Source organism: Acomys russatus, chromosome 25, assembly GCF_903995435.1.
Source record: "Acomys russatus chromosome 25, mAcoRus1.1, whole genome shotgun sequence".
NCBI classification, from domain to species: domain Eukaryota; kingdom Metazoa; phylum Chordata; class Mammalia; order Rodentia; family Muridae; genus Acomys; species Acomys russatus.
Genome location: NC_067161.1, coordinates 4226020 through 4242922, shown reverse-complemented (window position 1 = coordinate 4242922; position 16903 = coordinate 4226020). Strand labels below are relative to the sequence as shown.

The 16903-nt window shown below is 51.1% G+C and overlaps 1 protein-coding gene across 1 annotated transcript; it reads left to right on the top strand.

The window, feature by feature from the left end:
- Positions 1-5162: 5162 nt before the first annotated feature.
- Positions 5163-16870, top strand: Nubp1 (NUBP iron-sulfur cluster assembly factor 1, cytosolic). The gene is made up of 11 exons (XM_051168476.1): positions 5163-5243; positions 5318-5422; positions 7094-7227; positions 11617-11685; positions 13757-13789; positions 14366-14456; positions 15111-15265; positions 15383-15493; positions 15741-15843; positions 16221-16304; positions 16611-16870. The coding sequence occupies exons 1-11, from the start codon at positions 5225-5227 to the stop codon at positions 16667-16669; spliced, it is 963 nt and encodes a 320-aa protein (XP_051024433.1). The 5' UTR covers positions 5163-5224; the 3' UTR covers positions 16670-16870.
- The last annotated feature ends 33 nt before the right edge of the window (positions 16871-16903 follow it).

The window sequence follows — 16903 nt, the reverse complement described above, 5'->3', positions numbered from 1 at the left end:
GGTGGGGAACAAGGCATCGTCCAGGCAGACATGGTGCTGGAGAAGGAGCTGAGAGTCCTACATCTTAATCCAAAGGCAGCAAAAAAGGAGACTGTCTTCCACACTGGGCAGAGACTGAGCATAGGAAACTGCAAAGCCTGACCCCACACTGCCACACTTCCTCCAACAAGGCCATCCCTCCTAATGGTGCAACTCCCCATGGGCCAAGCATTTAAAACACATGAGTCTATGGGGGCCATACCTGTGGGGTACATAAGCTGGGTGACTAGGGAAAATAGGCATCGGGCTAGAGTGAGGTCTGAGACCAGTAGGAGTACGCCGCCCATTCCCTCTCTGCTTTCCTGCCTGCATACCCCGGGGCACATAGCCTGCCAACCCCAACCCCACAATTCTCAAGGTAGTCACAGGTGGTCATGTAGCCTGGTATTTGGATGCAAATAGAGCATTGCCAGCATCCCTGCCACAGCCAATGATGTGCACCCATCCTGGAATCTCTCCCGCTCCCCATGGTTCATACAAAAGTCCTCGTCCACCACAGATAAACTGGTACAAGCTCTTTCACTGAAGGCAGTGTAAGAGTTGCTGTGTCACTGGGCTGCAACACTTGAAGGGCTATTTTGGAGAGGGCTTTCTCTCTCCCGACATTCACCACTGGACTCTCAAACTTGCCCGCCCAGCAGCCTTGCCTGCCGGGCCCAAGCTCCTGCCACAGCCAGGCCTGGCACTGGAGCCAAGTTCCTGCCATCGCCCGGTCCAGTGCCCACCACCAAACTGCTCCTGCCTGCACCACTCGCTGTGTTGGCCGTCCTACTGCTCCACTCCAAAAGCTCTGTAACACTTAAACTTAAATTCCCACCCCCACAGCACGCCCAGCTGGACCTGGATCCTGCAGACGCCGCTTCATTCTTCCCAGTTTGGTGTGCAGGTGCCCAGTCACCCAGAGAAGGGAAGCAGGACTCAGAATCACACATACCTCTTCAAATCACCCCACTCAAGAGGGCAAACACCCTGATACTGGAAACCTAGCAATACCCCAGTGCTGGTGAAGTCATGCATGGAGGGTAACCCACAACCACACTACTTTACTAAATCAGCATAGTCCTTAACAGCGACGTAAACATTTGTCCTTATACCTACAGATAATGTAGTTCTCATCCTTAACCAAAGAAACTTCTCACTGCAACAGTTGGAGACTATTACAGAAAACCACAGGCAATCAAAATGCAGAGTTGTGGGGCCTGGACCTAATGGACACATCTACAAAACACTCCTGCCCTAAGGCTCAGGGAACACTGCAGAAGAGGGGGCGGAAAGACTGCAAGGGCAGGTGGGTTAGGGAGACTGTCTAACAAGGCCAGTGGAAAATCATCCTGCTCCTGGCCTGTCCCTGTTGGGGGATGGCTTAGTGCAAAAGAGATTGGTTCTAAAAGGGTTTTCAGGAGCTAAGGAATATTATAAAGTCACACCATACAAGAAACCTCACACAAGAAATTTACTGGGGGGAAAAAAACACAGAATGGTGGCCGCCTCTGAGTGGGAACAGAGACAGCGGCAGTTTCTGGGACATGTAAAATTAAGGATTTTCTATGTCCACTCCAGTTCCCAAATAATGACACGAAGACCTATTATATTTATTAATAAGCTTCAAGCACTATGGCTGGGCAGATAATCAGCTATTCTAACTTGACTATGATGGTCTGGATTACATCCCAGACACATGCTCCATACCTGCCACCTTTGTAGTGCCCTGGCTGTTCCCTGTTTATCTTTGTCCTCATGGTAACTCCGTCATAGCAACCTCTCATCTCTGTCTTTCACCTGAGACCCCCTCATGGTATTGGAAGTTTGGTTTTACCTCTCCTGCTCAGTTACAGGATGTTTGGCTCTTTGTTAACCAATCAGAGACAATGGGGGACAATTTTTACACAACATTGAGACAGGAGATGCTTCAATAATAATGACAGTGCCAACATCTGGACTGGAGCCAGATACAATGCAAAGTGCACAAAGCCATCCCCCAGCAGGGGCAGGCCAGGGCAGGATGATTTTCCACTGGTCTTGTTAGTCAACTGAAAATTGCCCACATTCCAGAACCAGATGCTCCCTCAACATCCACCTCGATTTCAATCATCATCACTAAAGGCCAGTCGGACACATTTCCAATGTCATCACTGTTGCACATTTTCCCTATGTGCATGCCCCATACCCTCTATAAACCAGCAACATCACCGCCTGCCTGTTCTCTCTCCCTCCATTCCCCCTCCCTTTACCTCTCCATGTGTCCATTCCCACTCAGATGTGGCCTTTTATGCTCTGCTCCAATAAATGCCTTGCATGAGGTCCGCTGTGTGGTGTGATTTTTGCGGCACGCCTTGGCCCCCGGTTGGAAGGATACCCTTTCAGGCCTGTTACAGTGTCTCCTACTAATGTCAGAAGCTACATGCATAAAGTCTCACCAACATAAACATTAGCTGAAGCAGGATGTCACCAATACACATGCCAAAGAGGACAGGGGCAGGCCTCAACCCTACACGAAGACCTATAGCATCCTACAGGAATGCTGGGAACGGGAGCAATGCTCTTCTGGAGGGAAGAGCACACCAATTGGCGACCCAATACCAAACAGTCATCTTCGTTTGTTTGTTTGTTTTGTTTTTCGAGACAGGGTTTCTCTGTGTAGCCTTGGCTGTCCTGGACTCACTTTGTAGACCAGGCTGGCCTCGAACTCACAGGGATCCACCTGCCTCTGCCTCCCGAGTGCTGGGATTCAAGGTGTGTGTGTGTGTGTGTGTGTGTGTGTGTGTGTGTGTGTGTTTAAAATGTAATATATGCTGTGGAGGATTTACCAGAGAAGACTGCCAATAGGAAGTCTTTATTATTCAGGATCCCAGTGTAGCACTCAGCCTTTCTCAAGCTTTTAAGCACAAAACAGCATGCTCTGGGTTGACACACTTCAGTTAACAAGAATAGTTAGCCAGAAACGGACCTAAAGAAGTTAAAGAGCGGGCTGGAGAGATGGCTCAGTGGTTAAGAGCACCGCCGGCTCTTCCAGAGGTCCTGAATTCAATTCCCAGCAGCCACATGGTGGCTCACAACTATCTATAATGTGTTCTGATGCCCTCTTCTGGCCTGCAGGTGTACATGCAGGCAGAGCACTGTATGCACAATAGTAAATAAATAAATGTTAAAACAAAAAACAAAAAACAAAAACAAAACCCAGGGGCTGGAGAGGTGGCTCAGCAGTTAAGAGCACTGTTTGTTCTTCCAAAGGCCCCGAGTTCAATTTCCAGCAACCACATGGTGGCTCACAACCATCTATAATGTGATCTGATGCCCTCTTCTGGCCTATAAGTGTACCTGTAGGCAGAGCACTGTATACATAAGAAGAAGCTAAAGAGCAGTATTGGTACATTCAGAGACTTTTCCAGAACTATATGGACTTTGATGGATTAGGTCTTGTTTTCACTTTGGCAGATGGTGCTGTCTACGTGCTGAGTTTTACAGCCTGAGTGGCACTTCCCTCATGGAGTCAGTTCAGCTGAGGTCTGGGACCCTGTTACAATAACAAAAAAAAAAAAAAAAAAAAAAAAAAAATAGGCTATGAATTTGCTAGACAGCGAGGAGAGATATATGGGAGGGTTTGGAGGGAGGAAAGGGAAGGGAGAGTTGATGTAATTATCTCAAAAATCAATGAAAAGGTTTCGGATCATTCAATTAAAATGGTATCAACCACCACCACCTTATGTCAAAGTTGCACTCAGTGATGCTCCCATAGCTGTGCCCCTGAACAGGATACCTGCATGTGTCTAAAACACTGCTCCACCGAAGCAGCCAGGCTCCCAGGTGAAATGGGTGCAGCCAGAACAGTGGGAGCCTGGACAAGTCAAAGAAGGCTAGGAAGAGCTCCCAGAAACCGGGGTGACCATCCAAAGGACACAGGAGCGGGTTTTGAAGGTTTCACTGAACCCTCACACTTTGTTGTTGTTGTTGTTTTGTTTTTGTTTTTCGAGACAGGGTTTCTCTGTGTAGCCTTGACTGTCCTGGACTCGCTTTGTAGACCAGGCTGGCCTTGAACCTACAGCGATCCGCCTGCCTCTGCCTCCCGAGTGCTGGGATTAAAGGCCTGTACCACCGCGCCTGGCTCACACTTTTTACTTTTGAGGGAAAGGTAACAAAACATAAAACAAAGTATTGCTCTTAATAGCATAATAGTTTTATTTTATTTTTTATTTTTTGGTTTTTCGAGACAGGGTTTCTCTGTGTACGTAGCCTTGGCCATCCTGGACTCACTTTGTAGACCAGGCTGGCCTCGAACTCACAGCGATCCGCCTGCCTCTGCCTCCCGAGTGCTGGGATTGAAGGCATGCGCCACCACGCCCGGCTAGCATAACAGTTTTAAAGAATTTGTTTTTATTTTTATTTTTTAGCCCAGGAGCCAGGAGGTGGTGGTGCACATTGTAATCCCAGCAGCCGGAAGGTGGAGGCAGGAGGCACAATGAGACCTTGCCCTCCCGGGGGGTTGAATTTATGGCGTCTTGTTTGCTAGACAGGTACTCCACCCTTGAGCTACACTTCTCGGTCAAGCAGGGCAGGAAAACCATCAAGGTCAGCCTGGGCAGAAGAGAAGAGGGGAGAGGTTTTTGTTTGTTTGTTTTTCAATTTTTAGTATTTTGGACTACAGGATTTCAGGTATGAGAGGTTAGGCACTCTGCCAACTGAGCCTCTAGCGCAGCCTGTAACGAAATCGAGGAAAGGGCGGATTATTTGAAACTGAGTAAATATTGACATTGGTTGCACTTTTACTAGTAACACTGCATCAACACTGAGGTCATGGAGAGTAACGTTCTTTGACGACAGAATCCATACTTTTAAAAACCTTACTATTGTGCATTATGTCAGAGGACAACTTGGGAAGACTCCGACTCCATCATCTTCCCTTCCACCAATATGAGTTCTGTAATTCGAACGCAAGCGGTCAGACTTGCTCAACAGCGCCTTTACTCGAAGAGCCACTTCGTCCGTTCAGGCGGCGAACTATTTTTAAGACCGGCTCAGCTGAATTTCAGAGGGGACATGGGTGCCCCACCCACGGCACACAGAGTCTTGCGCGTGCGTAGTCTTAGCTGGCGAGACCTTTTTCAGTTGGCCGGAGAGTCAGACTGAGCCTGCGAGGCGGAAACACGCCCCTGGAGTTCCGGGAGCGCCGCACGGGAAGAGCTGCAGCATGGAGGAGGCGCCCCACGGTGAGTTGGCGTAGGGCGCGTGGGTGGTGCCGCCGGGACCGAGCCGCTCTGACTGTGCCCTTGTCTCCTCGCAGGCTGCCCCGGGGCCGACAGCGCCCAGGCGGGCCGAGGAGCCTCGTGCCAGGGATGCCCCAACCAGAGGCTGTGCGCGTCGGGAGCCGGCGCCGCACCGGACCCGGGTGAGGAAGCGGCGGGCAGATCAGGAAGTGGAAGGGGCGGGATTTGAGGGATGAATGACAGCGACTAGTGGGCAGTGTTGTTTGGAGGGGTGGGGGCCCGCTGGCGCGGGAGGCGGGGCTTGTGCCCCGAGTGGCGGCTTTAAAAGTCGCTTAGCGGAGGAAAGTGGTGAAAATGGAGGCTGAGTCTGATCTGTGGTAGTTAGGGAACCAAAAGGTGTGCTAAAGTCAGCTTGCTGGCTCAACCCCCCCGCCCCCCTCCCAGTTCGAAGGCAGCCTGTGCTACAGGATGAAACCCTGTATAAATGAATGGATGAACGCGTGTTAGCACATGCTTGTAATCTCAGCAGTTAAATTTTCACTTTTAGAAGCGGATCAAGAGTCCAGAGTCTAGCCGGGCGTGGTGGCGCACGCCTTTAATCCCAGCACTCGGGAGGCAGAGGCAGGCGGATCGCTGTGAGTTCGAGGCCAGCCTGGTCTACAAAGTGAGTCCAGGACAGCCAAGGCTACACAGAGAAACCCTGTCTCGAAAAGAGAGAGAGAGAGAGAGAGAGAGAGAGAGAGAGAGTGTCCAGAGTCATCCTTGATTACATAGCGAGTTAGAGGCCAGCCTGGGCTTAGATGAGACCCTGCCTCAACACCAACCAACCAACCAAACAAACAAACAAACAAAAACCGAAATTCACTAACTAAATAGAGGACCTTAAAGAAAACTAGAATAGAAAAAAAGTGATGTGGGGCAGGGCCAGAGCTTGAGTGACAACCGCTGACCTACATAAGGGCGAGCACAGAGGAGAGAGTGGATATTTAGTCTTCCCAGGCCTGAGTCCTCGCATGCGTCTGTCACAGATCACTGAGGGTCTGGCTGTGGCAGGGAAAAGAATCCTTCCTTTTAAGGAGTGCGTCCAACAGAAATGGGTGGTTATTACCTTGGTGGAGAGACAGCTGTGAGAGTGAGGCCAAAGCAGGGGAGAGAAACTGCAAACACATGCAACCCGTCAGGGATAAGAGAGGAGGAGGAGGATTGAAGGCCTACCTGGAAGGGTCTTGAGGGGATTCCGAGAGGCTGGCCTTGATTGTCGGCTCACCTGCAAACTGACCTTGAGCGAGACTTCTGAATGCTTTCCTCATGAAGAATAGTTACGCCACAGTATAGGAAGACATTGGGAGCGTAGTGAGTTACTGCGATGGGTGCTAACTGTGAGCCTGTCTGTCAGAGTTTCTCGTCCTCGGCACTAGGGACATTTGAGGCTGAGCATTCCTCGTTACTGGGGCTCTCCTGTGCTTAAGACACTTAGCATCGGCCGGATGCCAGTAGTAGCCCCTCCTTGTGACATCCAGATAATTTCTGCAGATGTTGACACATGTCCCCTGGGTTGTAAAGCTTTGCTGTCTGCAGGGTTCTGTGCAGGAGCTGGGGCTTTGAAAACCCTGCCCTTCTGGAAGCCTGTGTCCTACAGGATGAGGCACTGTGCAAATCAAACAAGACGATTGCAGGCTGGTAGTAACCATATTGTCTTCCTAGCACATTTATTAGTATTTTGCTGAGGCAGTGTCTCATAAATTGCCTTAGAGACAGCTTAAAGAGAGCGACTCTCATCCTGGCCCTTTGGAAGAGGGACACTCAGATCTGAGGCAGGCAGGGAAATCATCACCTCAACTGATCCTTTGCAGCTGTGGAGAAAATCAAAGAGAAAATGAAGACCGTGAAGCACAAAGTCTTGGTGCTGTCTGGCAAAGGCGGCGTTGGAAAAAGCACCTTCAGTGCCCACCTTGCCCACGGCCTGGCGGAGGACGGAGACACACAGGTGGGGCCTGGGCTGAGCTGGGAGGTACACCTGTGTCAGAAGCTCCTCAGGGCTTCAGAGACTGATTCTTAGACTCCGGGGGCCGGCCGACCAGCCTGTCTGTCTGTCTCTGTCTCTGTCTCTGTCTCTGTCTCTGTCTCTCTCTCTTTAAATATTTTATTTATTTATTACATTTATACACCAGAAGAGGGCATCAGATCACATTATAGATGGCTGTGAGCCACCATGTGGTTGCTGGGAATTGAACTCAGGACCTCTGCAAGAACAGACAGTGCTCTTAACCTCTGAGCCACCTTTCCAGCCCCAGTCTCTCTGTCTTGAGCCTGCAGAGATGAGCTGCCTGGCCACTGGCTCAGGGGTTTCACTGGGTTCTCTAACCAAGAGGACAGAGGGGAGCGTGCCTCTTCGAAGTCTGACTGTTATCTAACACTGGGGCCTCTATAAGGGACATCTGCCCCTTATAAAGCTCTTTCTGTTGTCTTTTTTTTTTTTTTTTTTCCTTTCTTTTTCTTTCTATTGTCTTGAAGTCCAGATCCTGCAACTGTCTCTTGGTCCATCTCCTGTGAGCTAACAATGGTATTTACATATTTAAGTGGTCATTTCTCACATCATACAAGCACCTATATATTATTACTTGTGGATTTTTTTATCCATAAAGCAGAAGCTATTTTCTGTTTGCTTCTGACAGAAATTACCCTTGCCAGGCCCTTCATGTCAAGTGTACAGACAAGCGTGAAATTGGAATCACCTCACCAGACCATGTGGCAGTGCTTATATTGCCAGCATTTTGGAACAGGAGGATTTTGAAATCAAGGCCAGCCATGGCTACAGAGTGAGACTCTGTCTCAAAATAGACAAGCTAACTCAAATTCCCAGTCCTGTGCTTCGGGTGCCCACTTTAATAAAGGGGTAGTATTAGCCAAGAGCACGCAGGTTCATATCCCAGCTCTACCACGTCACCACGGATGCCCGTGCTGTTCCCAGACTCTCTCTGCCTCCATTGTCTCATCCTCCTCACTGCATTTGCTAACTGACATCCGGAGGATGGTTGCTTCTAGAACTGGGCTGCAGCCTACCCAACCCACAGCACAGAACAGGTTAAGTGGACTTATCTGTTCATGATTCTGTTAGGGCACAATCTCATGCCGCCAGAGGGTCAGACTTGCCTTGCCTAGTACAGTGGAATCTTCTTATCACACTGTCTGAATTTTCCTCAGGAGCTGGGGCTGGAGCATAGTGGTGGAACATTTGTCTGACATGTGCAAGGTCCCTGGTTCATCCCCAGAGCAGCTGCCTATCCTCCCGCCAAAACAACAAAAACTGACCTGTGTTGGCCAGGATGAGCTTCGGACCTGGGCTGTCAGGAATATCACTACAGCTGTGTAACAACAGCCTCTGCCCCAGTCAGGCGTGGGAAGCTGTGTTCACATGCCTGTCTTCCTTACAGGAGCCTCTCCATACACACTTGTCCAGATCTTTCAGTATGTAGTCTAGTGTGGAGACACAACCTGGCAAGCTGTATTTCTTTATGCAGTATGGTTGTTTAAAAAAAAAAAAAAAAAGAGGTGGGTGTGCTGGCTCACACCTGTATTGTTGGAATTTGAGAGGGTTGCCAAGAGTTCTAGGCCAGCCTGGGCTACAGAGTGAGACTGTCTCACAAATGAAAGCAGCTTGTAGGAAAGCCTGCATTCTCTGGGAAGCGTCATGGCAGTGGCTGCGGGACTGTCTGCGGTGCACCGTGTTGTGTAGTGAGCACCGCACAACTTCTCCAGCTCTTAGGGTGCCTCCTGTGGTACAGTAGAAGCCTGGCACTCAGTCTCCTCCAAGTTGCTGTTAGTCATCTTGTTCGGAAAAGGCCTTCAGTAAAGACAGCAGAAGTGGAGTTGAGTCTTGACGTATACACGTGTTCATACACATGTGCTCGCAGACAGACAGACACACACATACATACTTACATACACACACATGCACATTCGTAGGCAGAGGGAGGAAGATGTATTTAAATGAACTAGGAGCCTTTGTAGTGTAAGCCAAAGGACTAGGAGGGTCACATGTCAGCTTCCACTACAGGGATTCAGCCCCCCCCCCCCCCCCGCTTCCCGAAAGTACCGATGGATGACCTTGGGCACCATGGGCCAAAAGGGAACCACATCAGTACTGTCATTTAGGGTACTCGAGAAAGCACCCGAGATCCTTCCCTGGGGTTTATAGGCGTCCCAGCTGGAGGTGCCTTAACCCATAAGCAATCACTTTACAGGCCAGAAGCTCAGACAAGACTGAGGGAGAAGCTGCAGAGTTAGAACCAAGACTCTGTTAGGGAAGAAAGTTCATATTTTAAGGGGTCAGAGTTGACAGCTGCACAGCACCGCCATTCCCCGCTTCCTGTGAGAAGGCCTCCTGGTCACCAGCAGCTGAGAGATCCTGGGGAGAGATAGGCACAGGCTTGGTTCTCAGCAGACGCTCATGAGCCTGACCTAGGCAGAAGAGGAAAGAAATTAGTTGTTGTGATGGCAACTCAGACACAGTCTGCCCATGGGGAGCACCCCAGGAAGACCCTGGGCACAGCTTGTCACCGCCTTCCTGGACCAGGGATGACTGTCAATCTGGGTAGTGCATCCTGGTGTCAGTTGGTTCATCCCCTTCTCTGGCTTGTGGGAACAATCTTTCCTCAAAAGGGATGAGTGAGCCAGGTGGGTTGCAGAGGTGCTCAGCTTTCCCACTTACAGACCTGGGTCCCATCCCCAGGGGACAGATGTCCCTCTGCTGTACTTTTGGGCCAGGCCAGCAGAGGACGCAGGAGACAGACAGGATCTTAGTGATGAAATCCGCATCCCTCTCCATCACCAGCAGCACTCTCAGCCAGAAGATAGAGGAAGTGGGACCAAGGAGAGCACGTGGCAAGGTCCAGAGTTCCCCTGAGGTGCTGCGCTCTGTGTCCCTGACCACCGGCTGTGAGTGCTGCTGCTGGCTTCAGCTGTCAGGCAGGTCAGGGAGTGACTTGATGGAAGTCTTCTGAGACTACCTAAGTCCCCAACAAGAATTTCTCAGATCCCTCTCATATTTTTAATGAATATTTTTATAGGTACGTGTGTCTGTGAGTGCCAAGTGTGTGCAGTTACCTGGAGAGGCCAGGAGAAGGTGTTGGATCCCCTGGAGCTAGAGTCACAGGCAGCTGTGAGCCGCCCAACATGGGTTTTGGGAACCCAACTTGAGTACTCTGGAAGGGCAACACTTGTTCCTCCCTTCCGAGCCACCCCGCCAGCCCCTGTCTCCCTCTTTCTCCTCCTCATTCTTCTAGGGTTAAAACAGAGATGGGTCAAAAGTCCAAGTCTCCAGTGCCTGTGCCCTTCCCAGCACACCATCTGGCCTTCACAGCAGGCCTGAGCAGAGATTATGGCTGACGTCTAGGCAAGCCCCATTTTCCTGTGACCAAACTGACAGTTTTCAAAACAGCCTTTAAATAGCTCGACATGGTGGTGCACGCCTTTAATCCCAGCACTGGGAGGCAGAGGCGGTCATATCTGTGTGAGTTCAAGGTCTACAAAGAGAGTTCCAGGACAGCCAGGGCTATTACATAGAGAAACCCTGTCTCAAAAAAAAAAAAAAAAAAAAAAAAAAAATATGGGCTGGAAAGATGGCTCAGTGGTTAAGAGTACTGACTGCCTTTTAAGAGGATCTGGGTTCAATTCTCATCACTCATATGGCGACTCAACAACTGTCTAACTCCAGTTCCAGGCATCCGATGTGCTCTTATGGCCCACATGGACACCGGGCATGCATGAAGTGCACATGCATGCACATAGGCAAGACACCCATACACATAAAATTAAAAAGGTGTGTGGTGGGGTATGTGCACAAATGCAGTGCCTTTGGAGGCCAGAAGAGGGTGCCAGATCCCCTGAAACTGGAGTTCCAGAGGGTCTTGAGCCACCCAACATGTCCATTTCAGGCTCTCGTTAACAGAAGCATGTTCTCGTAATATCTAAGCCATCTCGCCGTGTAGGCCTGATGCTGTGTTGGACAGAACACCGGCACTGGAGACTTGGACTTGTGTCCCATCTCTGTTCTTTGCTCATTGAACAAGTCCCTGGGCCTCATTGAACCTCAGCGTTATCTTCTGTGATGCAGAAGCCACGATAGACTCTTAGGCTGAGTTAACTAAATCTCTCCGTGTTCTGATGGCCTGCTGTAAGATCACCTTGTTCCACACTGGGGGCTGTGTGGATGACTGTGGCCCCAGGACTAACTGGAAGGTCTGAGTTACCATCTTTCCCATGAGAAAGTGAAAGCTCAGCCGTCTGTTGCTGTGTGCCGTCCCTGCCCCGCCCCACTGTGCATGTCTCCAGATCTAGCGGTCAGTGAAGGCCCGCTGTCTCTCCTCCTCTGCAGGTCGCTCTTCTGGACATCGACATCTGTGGGCCATCGATTCCGAAGATCATGGGCTTAGAAGGAGAGAAGGTGATGGCTGTCGGAGAGCTCGGCTGCTTCTCTCTGGGCAAACACATACAATATAGCCCCTCTGCCTCCTTTCTCATCAGCTGTGGATATGGAGGTTTGGGGTTAGATATAAAGTGCATCCACGTATATGAGAAGCATTGGCTTTGGGACCTTTTATGGCTAGGAGAGGGAAACAGCAAGCAGAATGCAGAAGTGAGAGGCGGAAATGCAGCTCGGAGCAGTAGGTAACTCGGGGCCAGGGTTAGCTTGGGTCCACACTGTCAGTGCCGTGGTCTCCTCTAGGGAGCCGAGCCCCTGACTATGGTGCTGGTGAGTGACACAGCGCAGAGCAATAGAGCTCTCTGCCACTGCCCTCATTCTGGAAGGACCCCCTGGTGGTGTGCAGAAGCCAGGCTGGGCCTCAGATGCCACAGGCAGTGCTGTTTCCATAGCTCCAGGTCTCTTCCAGGCATACAGTGTCCATCAAGGCAGATGGGAGAGCACAGAGGACAGGAGGCCAAGGCTAGAGAGAGGTCAGCTTCAGCAAGGAGTGGAGGGACAGGCTTCCCGTATATAGAGCCGAGGAAACAACAGCAGCCTCAGCCTCAGCAAATAGGAAGTTCACCCAGGCTCCTGTTGGTAGCACTGCCAAGGCCTCGGTGCGCATCTGAGGGAGCTCGTATGGGCAGTGGCCCCCATCTTGAAGGCGGCAGCACTGTGCCCCAGTCAGCCAACATGGGATAGGCTACTGTAGCATGAGGGGTCTCATGAACGAAAGTTAAGCCAAGCATGGTGGTGCAGGCTGTCGCCCAGCTTGGGAGGGTGAGTCAGGAGGACTACTTGGTTTGGGGGTGGAGGGTGATGTCAGGACTCTGTCTGGAAAACTGAAAGAGGAGAAGGCACGGCCGGCCTGATGTGTAGGTGGCAGTTGCCTAAGTTCTAGTTTCATAAGAAGCAAGGCATAGCCTAACCCTAGAGGTCCAGGCCCAGACGACAATGGGCCCTTGCCCCTGTGGATAGCGTTCCTGTGTCAGGGCTCGGGCCACTGACTGGGCCAGGGTATTTTTGTACATTTTTGTTTGTTTGTTAGACAAACTCACTGAGTAGCCCTGGCTGGCCTAGAACTTAGATCCACTTGCCACAGCCTCCTGAGTGTTGGTCTCAAAGGTTTGTGCCATCACGCCACACCCAAGGGCAGCTTATAAAATATATTTTCATGTGGGGCGGGGGTTACCTGCATGTGTGTCTGGGCATCATATGCTCACAGTGCCCCAAAAGTTCCGAAGTGGGACTCAGATCCTCAGGACGTGGAATTGTGGACAGATGTGAGCACCCACCATGCAGGTGCTAGGAACTGAACCCAGGTCCTTGGGAAGCTCAGTCAGTGCTTTTAACTGCTGAGCCTTTTCTGCTACTGCCTCAGGGCATCTTTGAGTCAGCAGCTGGCCAGCCTCAGAGCTGTGCCTGAAGTTGACTAATTATGGTCCCTTGACAAGGACAGGGATGGAGCGCTTGTAATAAATGTGGTCTTTCTTTCTTTCTTTCTTTCTTTCTTTTTAATACTTATTAAGAATACAGTGTTCTGCCTACATGTAACCTGCACTCCAGAAGAGGGCATCAGATCACATTATGGATGGTGTGAGCCACCATGTGGTTGCTGGGAATTGGACTCAGGGCCTTTGGAAGAGCAGCCAGTGCTCTTAACCACTGAGCCATCTCTCCAGCCCCTGGTCTTCATTTCTCAACCCTCCAGTAACCCTCCACCTGCTGAGGGCTAGCAGGTGAAGTGCTTGCTGCCGAACCTGATGCCCGGAGTTCTGGGATCCTCATGGTAGAAAGAGGGTCCTGAAGGTTGTTCTCTGACTTCTGTCTACATCCTGTCATGAGATGTATAGGCGCGCACGCGCGCACTCACACACACACACACACACACACACACACACACACACACACACACTAAGTAAAAGTAGAGCTTTTTGATTGAGGGGTGCGGTACAGGATGGGGAATTGCACAGTGTGAAGCTGGGTTTTGTACATCGGTGATGATGTAGCAGAGTGCACAGTAACAAAAATGACCATTGTGTTCCTGCAGGTTCACCAGAGTGGCTCGGGCTGGTCTCCAGTGGTGAGTTGGCCTTACTGGGGAGGCAGAGTGTGTGGGTTTGGTGTCTCTGATGAGCTGTTGGAAGTGGGACTTGGCAAAACCAATTGCTCAAGTTGAAGGCTTACTGAGACTGTTTATCGGGTATAGAGGTAAGACCAAGGACTGGCAGGCCTTCTCTGACGGGGCTCATGGGCCCGTGCTCTTGGGCTCCATAGCCTCAAGGTGGTGCTGTGCGGCTGAATGCCCAGTGTGTCCAGGCAAACCTCACCCATAAGACTGGATGAGTGTGTCTGAGCTGACCCTGTTAGGACACCCGAGGAGACATATTTTAGCTTCATTGACTTGTTGCTGAGGCAAAGGCCACACTTGGCCTCTTGTAGAGTGCTCCATGGCCACGTGGTTCTCAAAAATGTTTTGAGTCTGCAGCTGCGAAGAGCAAATGCAGGTGCGAGGCATGTGATAACCTTTATTCTGCTTTTTTTTTTTTTTTAACCAGTTCCTTGGGAAGTGCCCACTTGTGGTTTTGTGTAGATGTGTCATGCCCTTGTTCCCTGCAAGCAACCATGTTTCTCTCCCTAACCCTCATTCCTGCTGCAGTACGTGGAGGACAACCTGGGCGTGATGTCTGTGGGTTTCCTGCTCAGCAGCCCCGATGATGCTGTCATCTGGAGGGGACCCAAGAAGAACGGTTTGTCATTCTGCTCCTCGGCCTCAGATCCCTGGCTCTGTCACATCTATAGACTGCTGGGCGGGGAGGCTGCAGGCGCCTGCTGGGCTTTGTGCTGTGCTGATGCTGTTCTGATTCTGGGGAGGAAGCCCAGGACCTCCCGCACACTAGTGCTCTGCCCTGGAGCCACATCCTGGCCTGCAGTGTGTTCTGTCTAAGTGCCCACCTTCCCTGTTAAAGAAAACTGTGGCAAACACCAGTGTCCAGTGTAGACATTTTATTAGCCACTGTTGAGTTTTCCTGCCCTTGAGACTTGGAAGATCCTGAAGTTATTTGTGATGTGGTGTCATGTGGCTGGCTTGTGTCAAGGAGGGAAGTGTGGAGTGAAAACCCCTTGCTGGCTCAGTGCTGGGGAAATCTCAGAAAGCAGGGCTGGGGCAAGCACCTTCTCTCACTATTGACACTTCAGCCACATGTTGGGGCAACATGTTTCTGCCATACATAATGATAGTGGCATCCCTGACCTCATCATGGCCAGCCACCATGTCCCCCTGGGGACAGCAGTGTCACTTTGGTGAGGCTGTGAATGTAGGCCAAGTGCTCACACAGACTGAAAGATGCTCCTGGAGATGTGTGCCAGCAGGAAGGCGCACACTCAGCCTTGCCCACTTGCAGGTATGATCAAGCAGTTCCTCCGAGACGTAGACTGGGGAGATGTGGACTACCTCATCATAGACACCCCACCCGGCACATCTGATGAGCACCTCTCAGTTGTCCAGTATCTGGGTGCGGCACACATTGATGGGGCAGTGATCCTCACCACCCCTCAGGTGAGTGAGCACCAAGCCATGGTCACGGTCCCCTGTACTCTGATGGTGTGCCCACGGTGGTGTCCCACCATTCCCTGGGCCATACATGTGAGATTACTGCTCTGTGACCCTTGCCAGGAAGTAGCCCTCCAGGATGTCCGGAAGGAGATCAGCTTCTGCCACAAGGTGGCGCTGCCTATCATCGGTGTGGTGGAGAACATGAGCGGCTTCATCTGCCCCAAGTGCAAGGTGAGGGTCCCTAGCGCTGGCTCACAGCACACCTGTGTCTTAGTGGGGAGCCAGAGGGCAAGGATGGTTCTCTCGGGAGCTATGTCTGCTCTACCTGCTGTGTTGGGGAGGCAGGGTCTCTGTGAAGCCCTCTACTACTGCCTGAGTGAAGATGCTTTGGAGTTTCACATCTAAAATAAGCCGCTGTGTAAAACGCCTGGAAACTAGTGTCTCCTCAGGCACAGCTTCTTCCTTGTTCTGCTCACAGAAAGAGTCTCAGATCTTCCCCCCTACGACCGGGGGTGCAGAGGCCATGTGCCAGGACCTGAAGATCCCTCTTCTGGGCAAAGTGCCGCTGGATCCCCACATAGGTGAGTCTGAACACTGCCCTTCTGAGGGGCCTATGCTACTTGCACAGCCATCTTGTAGCTCAAGGGCTTGGTATGCAGGACCAGCCGTGATGGGTCAGAGCCAGACCTCACAGAGCTCCTAGAGGCTGCAGCCACAGGAGAGAAGCAGTGAGGCCTGGGATAGGCCTTAAATCTAACTCCATGACATCCCACCTAGGACTGCAGGCCCTTGCCCTGAGAACAGCCCACTTAGCTCCAGTGTGCTGGCATTGACGTGCTATTGGGGACCATGCTGGGTCTCCTAGGATCCTTGCATGGCAGGCCACAGGCAGCCATGCTGCAGCAAGCACAAAAGAGGGACGTTTTCAGAAGGAGCTCATTTCTCTTGTCTCTTTAAGGTAAGAGCTGTGACAGAGGCCAGTCTTTTTTTGCTGAAGCCCCAGATTCACCAGCCACAGCAGCCTACAGAAGTATAATTCAAAGTAAGTGTTTGAGCCCTTTACAGCAGGCAGTCACCTAGAGGAGTGAAGTGGGTTACCCTGCCAGCCCTAGGGTGGCAGCGGGATGCTCAGCTTGGCTTCTCAGCCCAGGAGACCACAAGACTGTCCTCGTGTGTCAGTGTTGTAAGCTAATTCTTAATGTGAGAAGTGCGGGGAGAATGAAGTTCATAGTATGGGAAATGCGCGCCACTAAGACCAGTAAAACTGATTAAAATCTTAACTGGTGAGCCCAAGCAAGCCATGGGCAGAGGTGATGGGCGAGAACTCACCCCTCGACTTGCCTTTCAGGGATCCGAGAGTTCTGTAGTTCTCATCAGTCACATAATGAAAACCTCATCAGTTCCTGAAGTGGGGCAGAACCAAGTACCACCCGCTGACTACAGAACTGGCAGGCCACACATCCAGCCACACCTGGTCAACGGGGGACAAATGGGGCTATGGCCACCAGATACTGACCAGATTTGAAGTCACTTCCTTAAGACACTTTAATCATCATCTGCATATTTCCTCAAGATCAAAGGTACAGGCACTCTGCATCCCCGTGTCATTCGCCATCAAATAAAACTGTCTCCTCGAAGCTG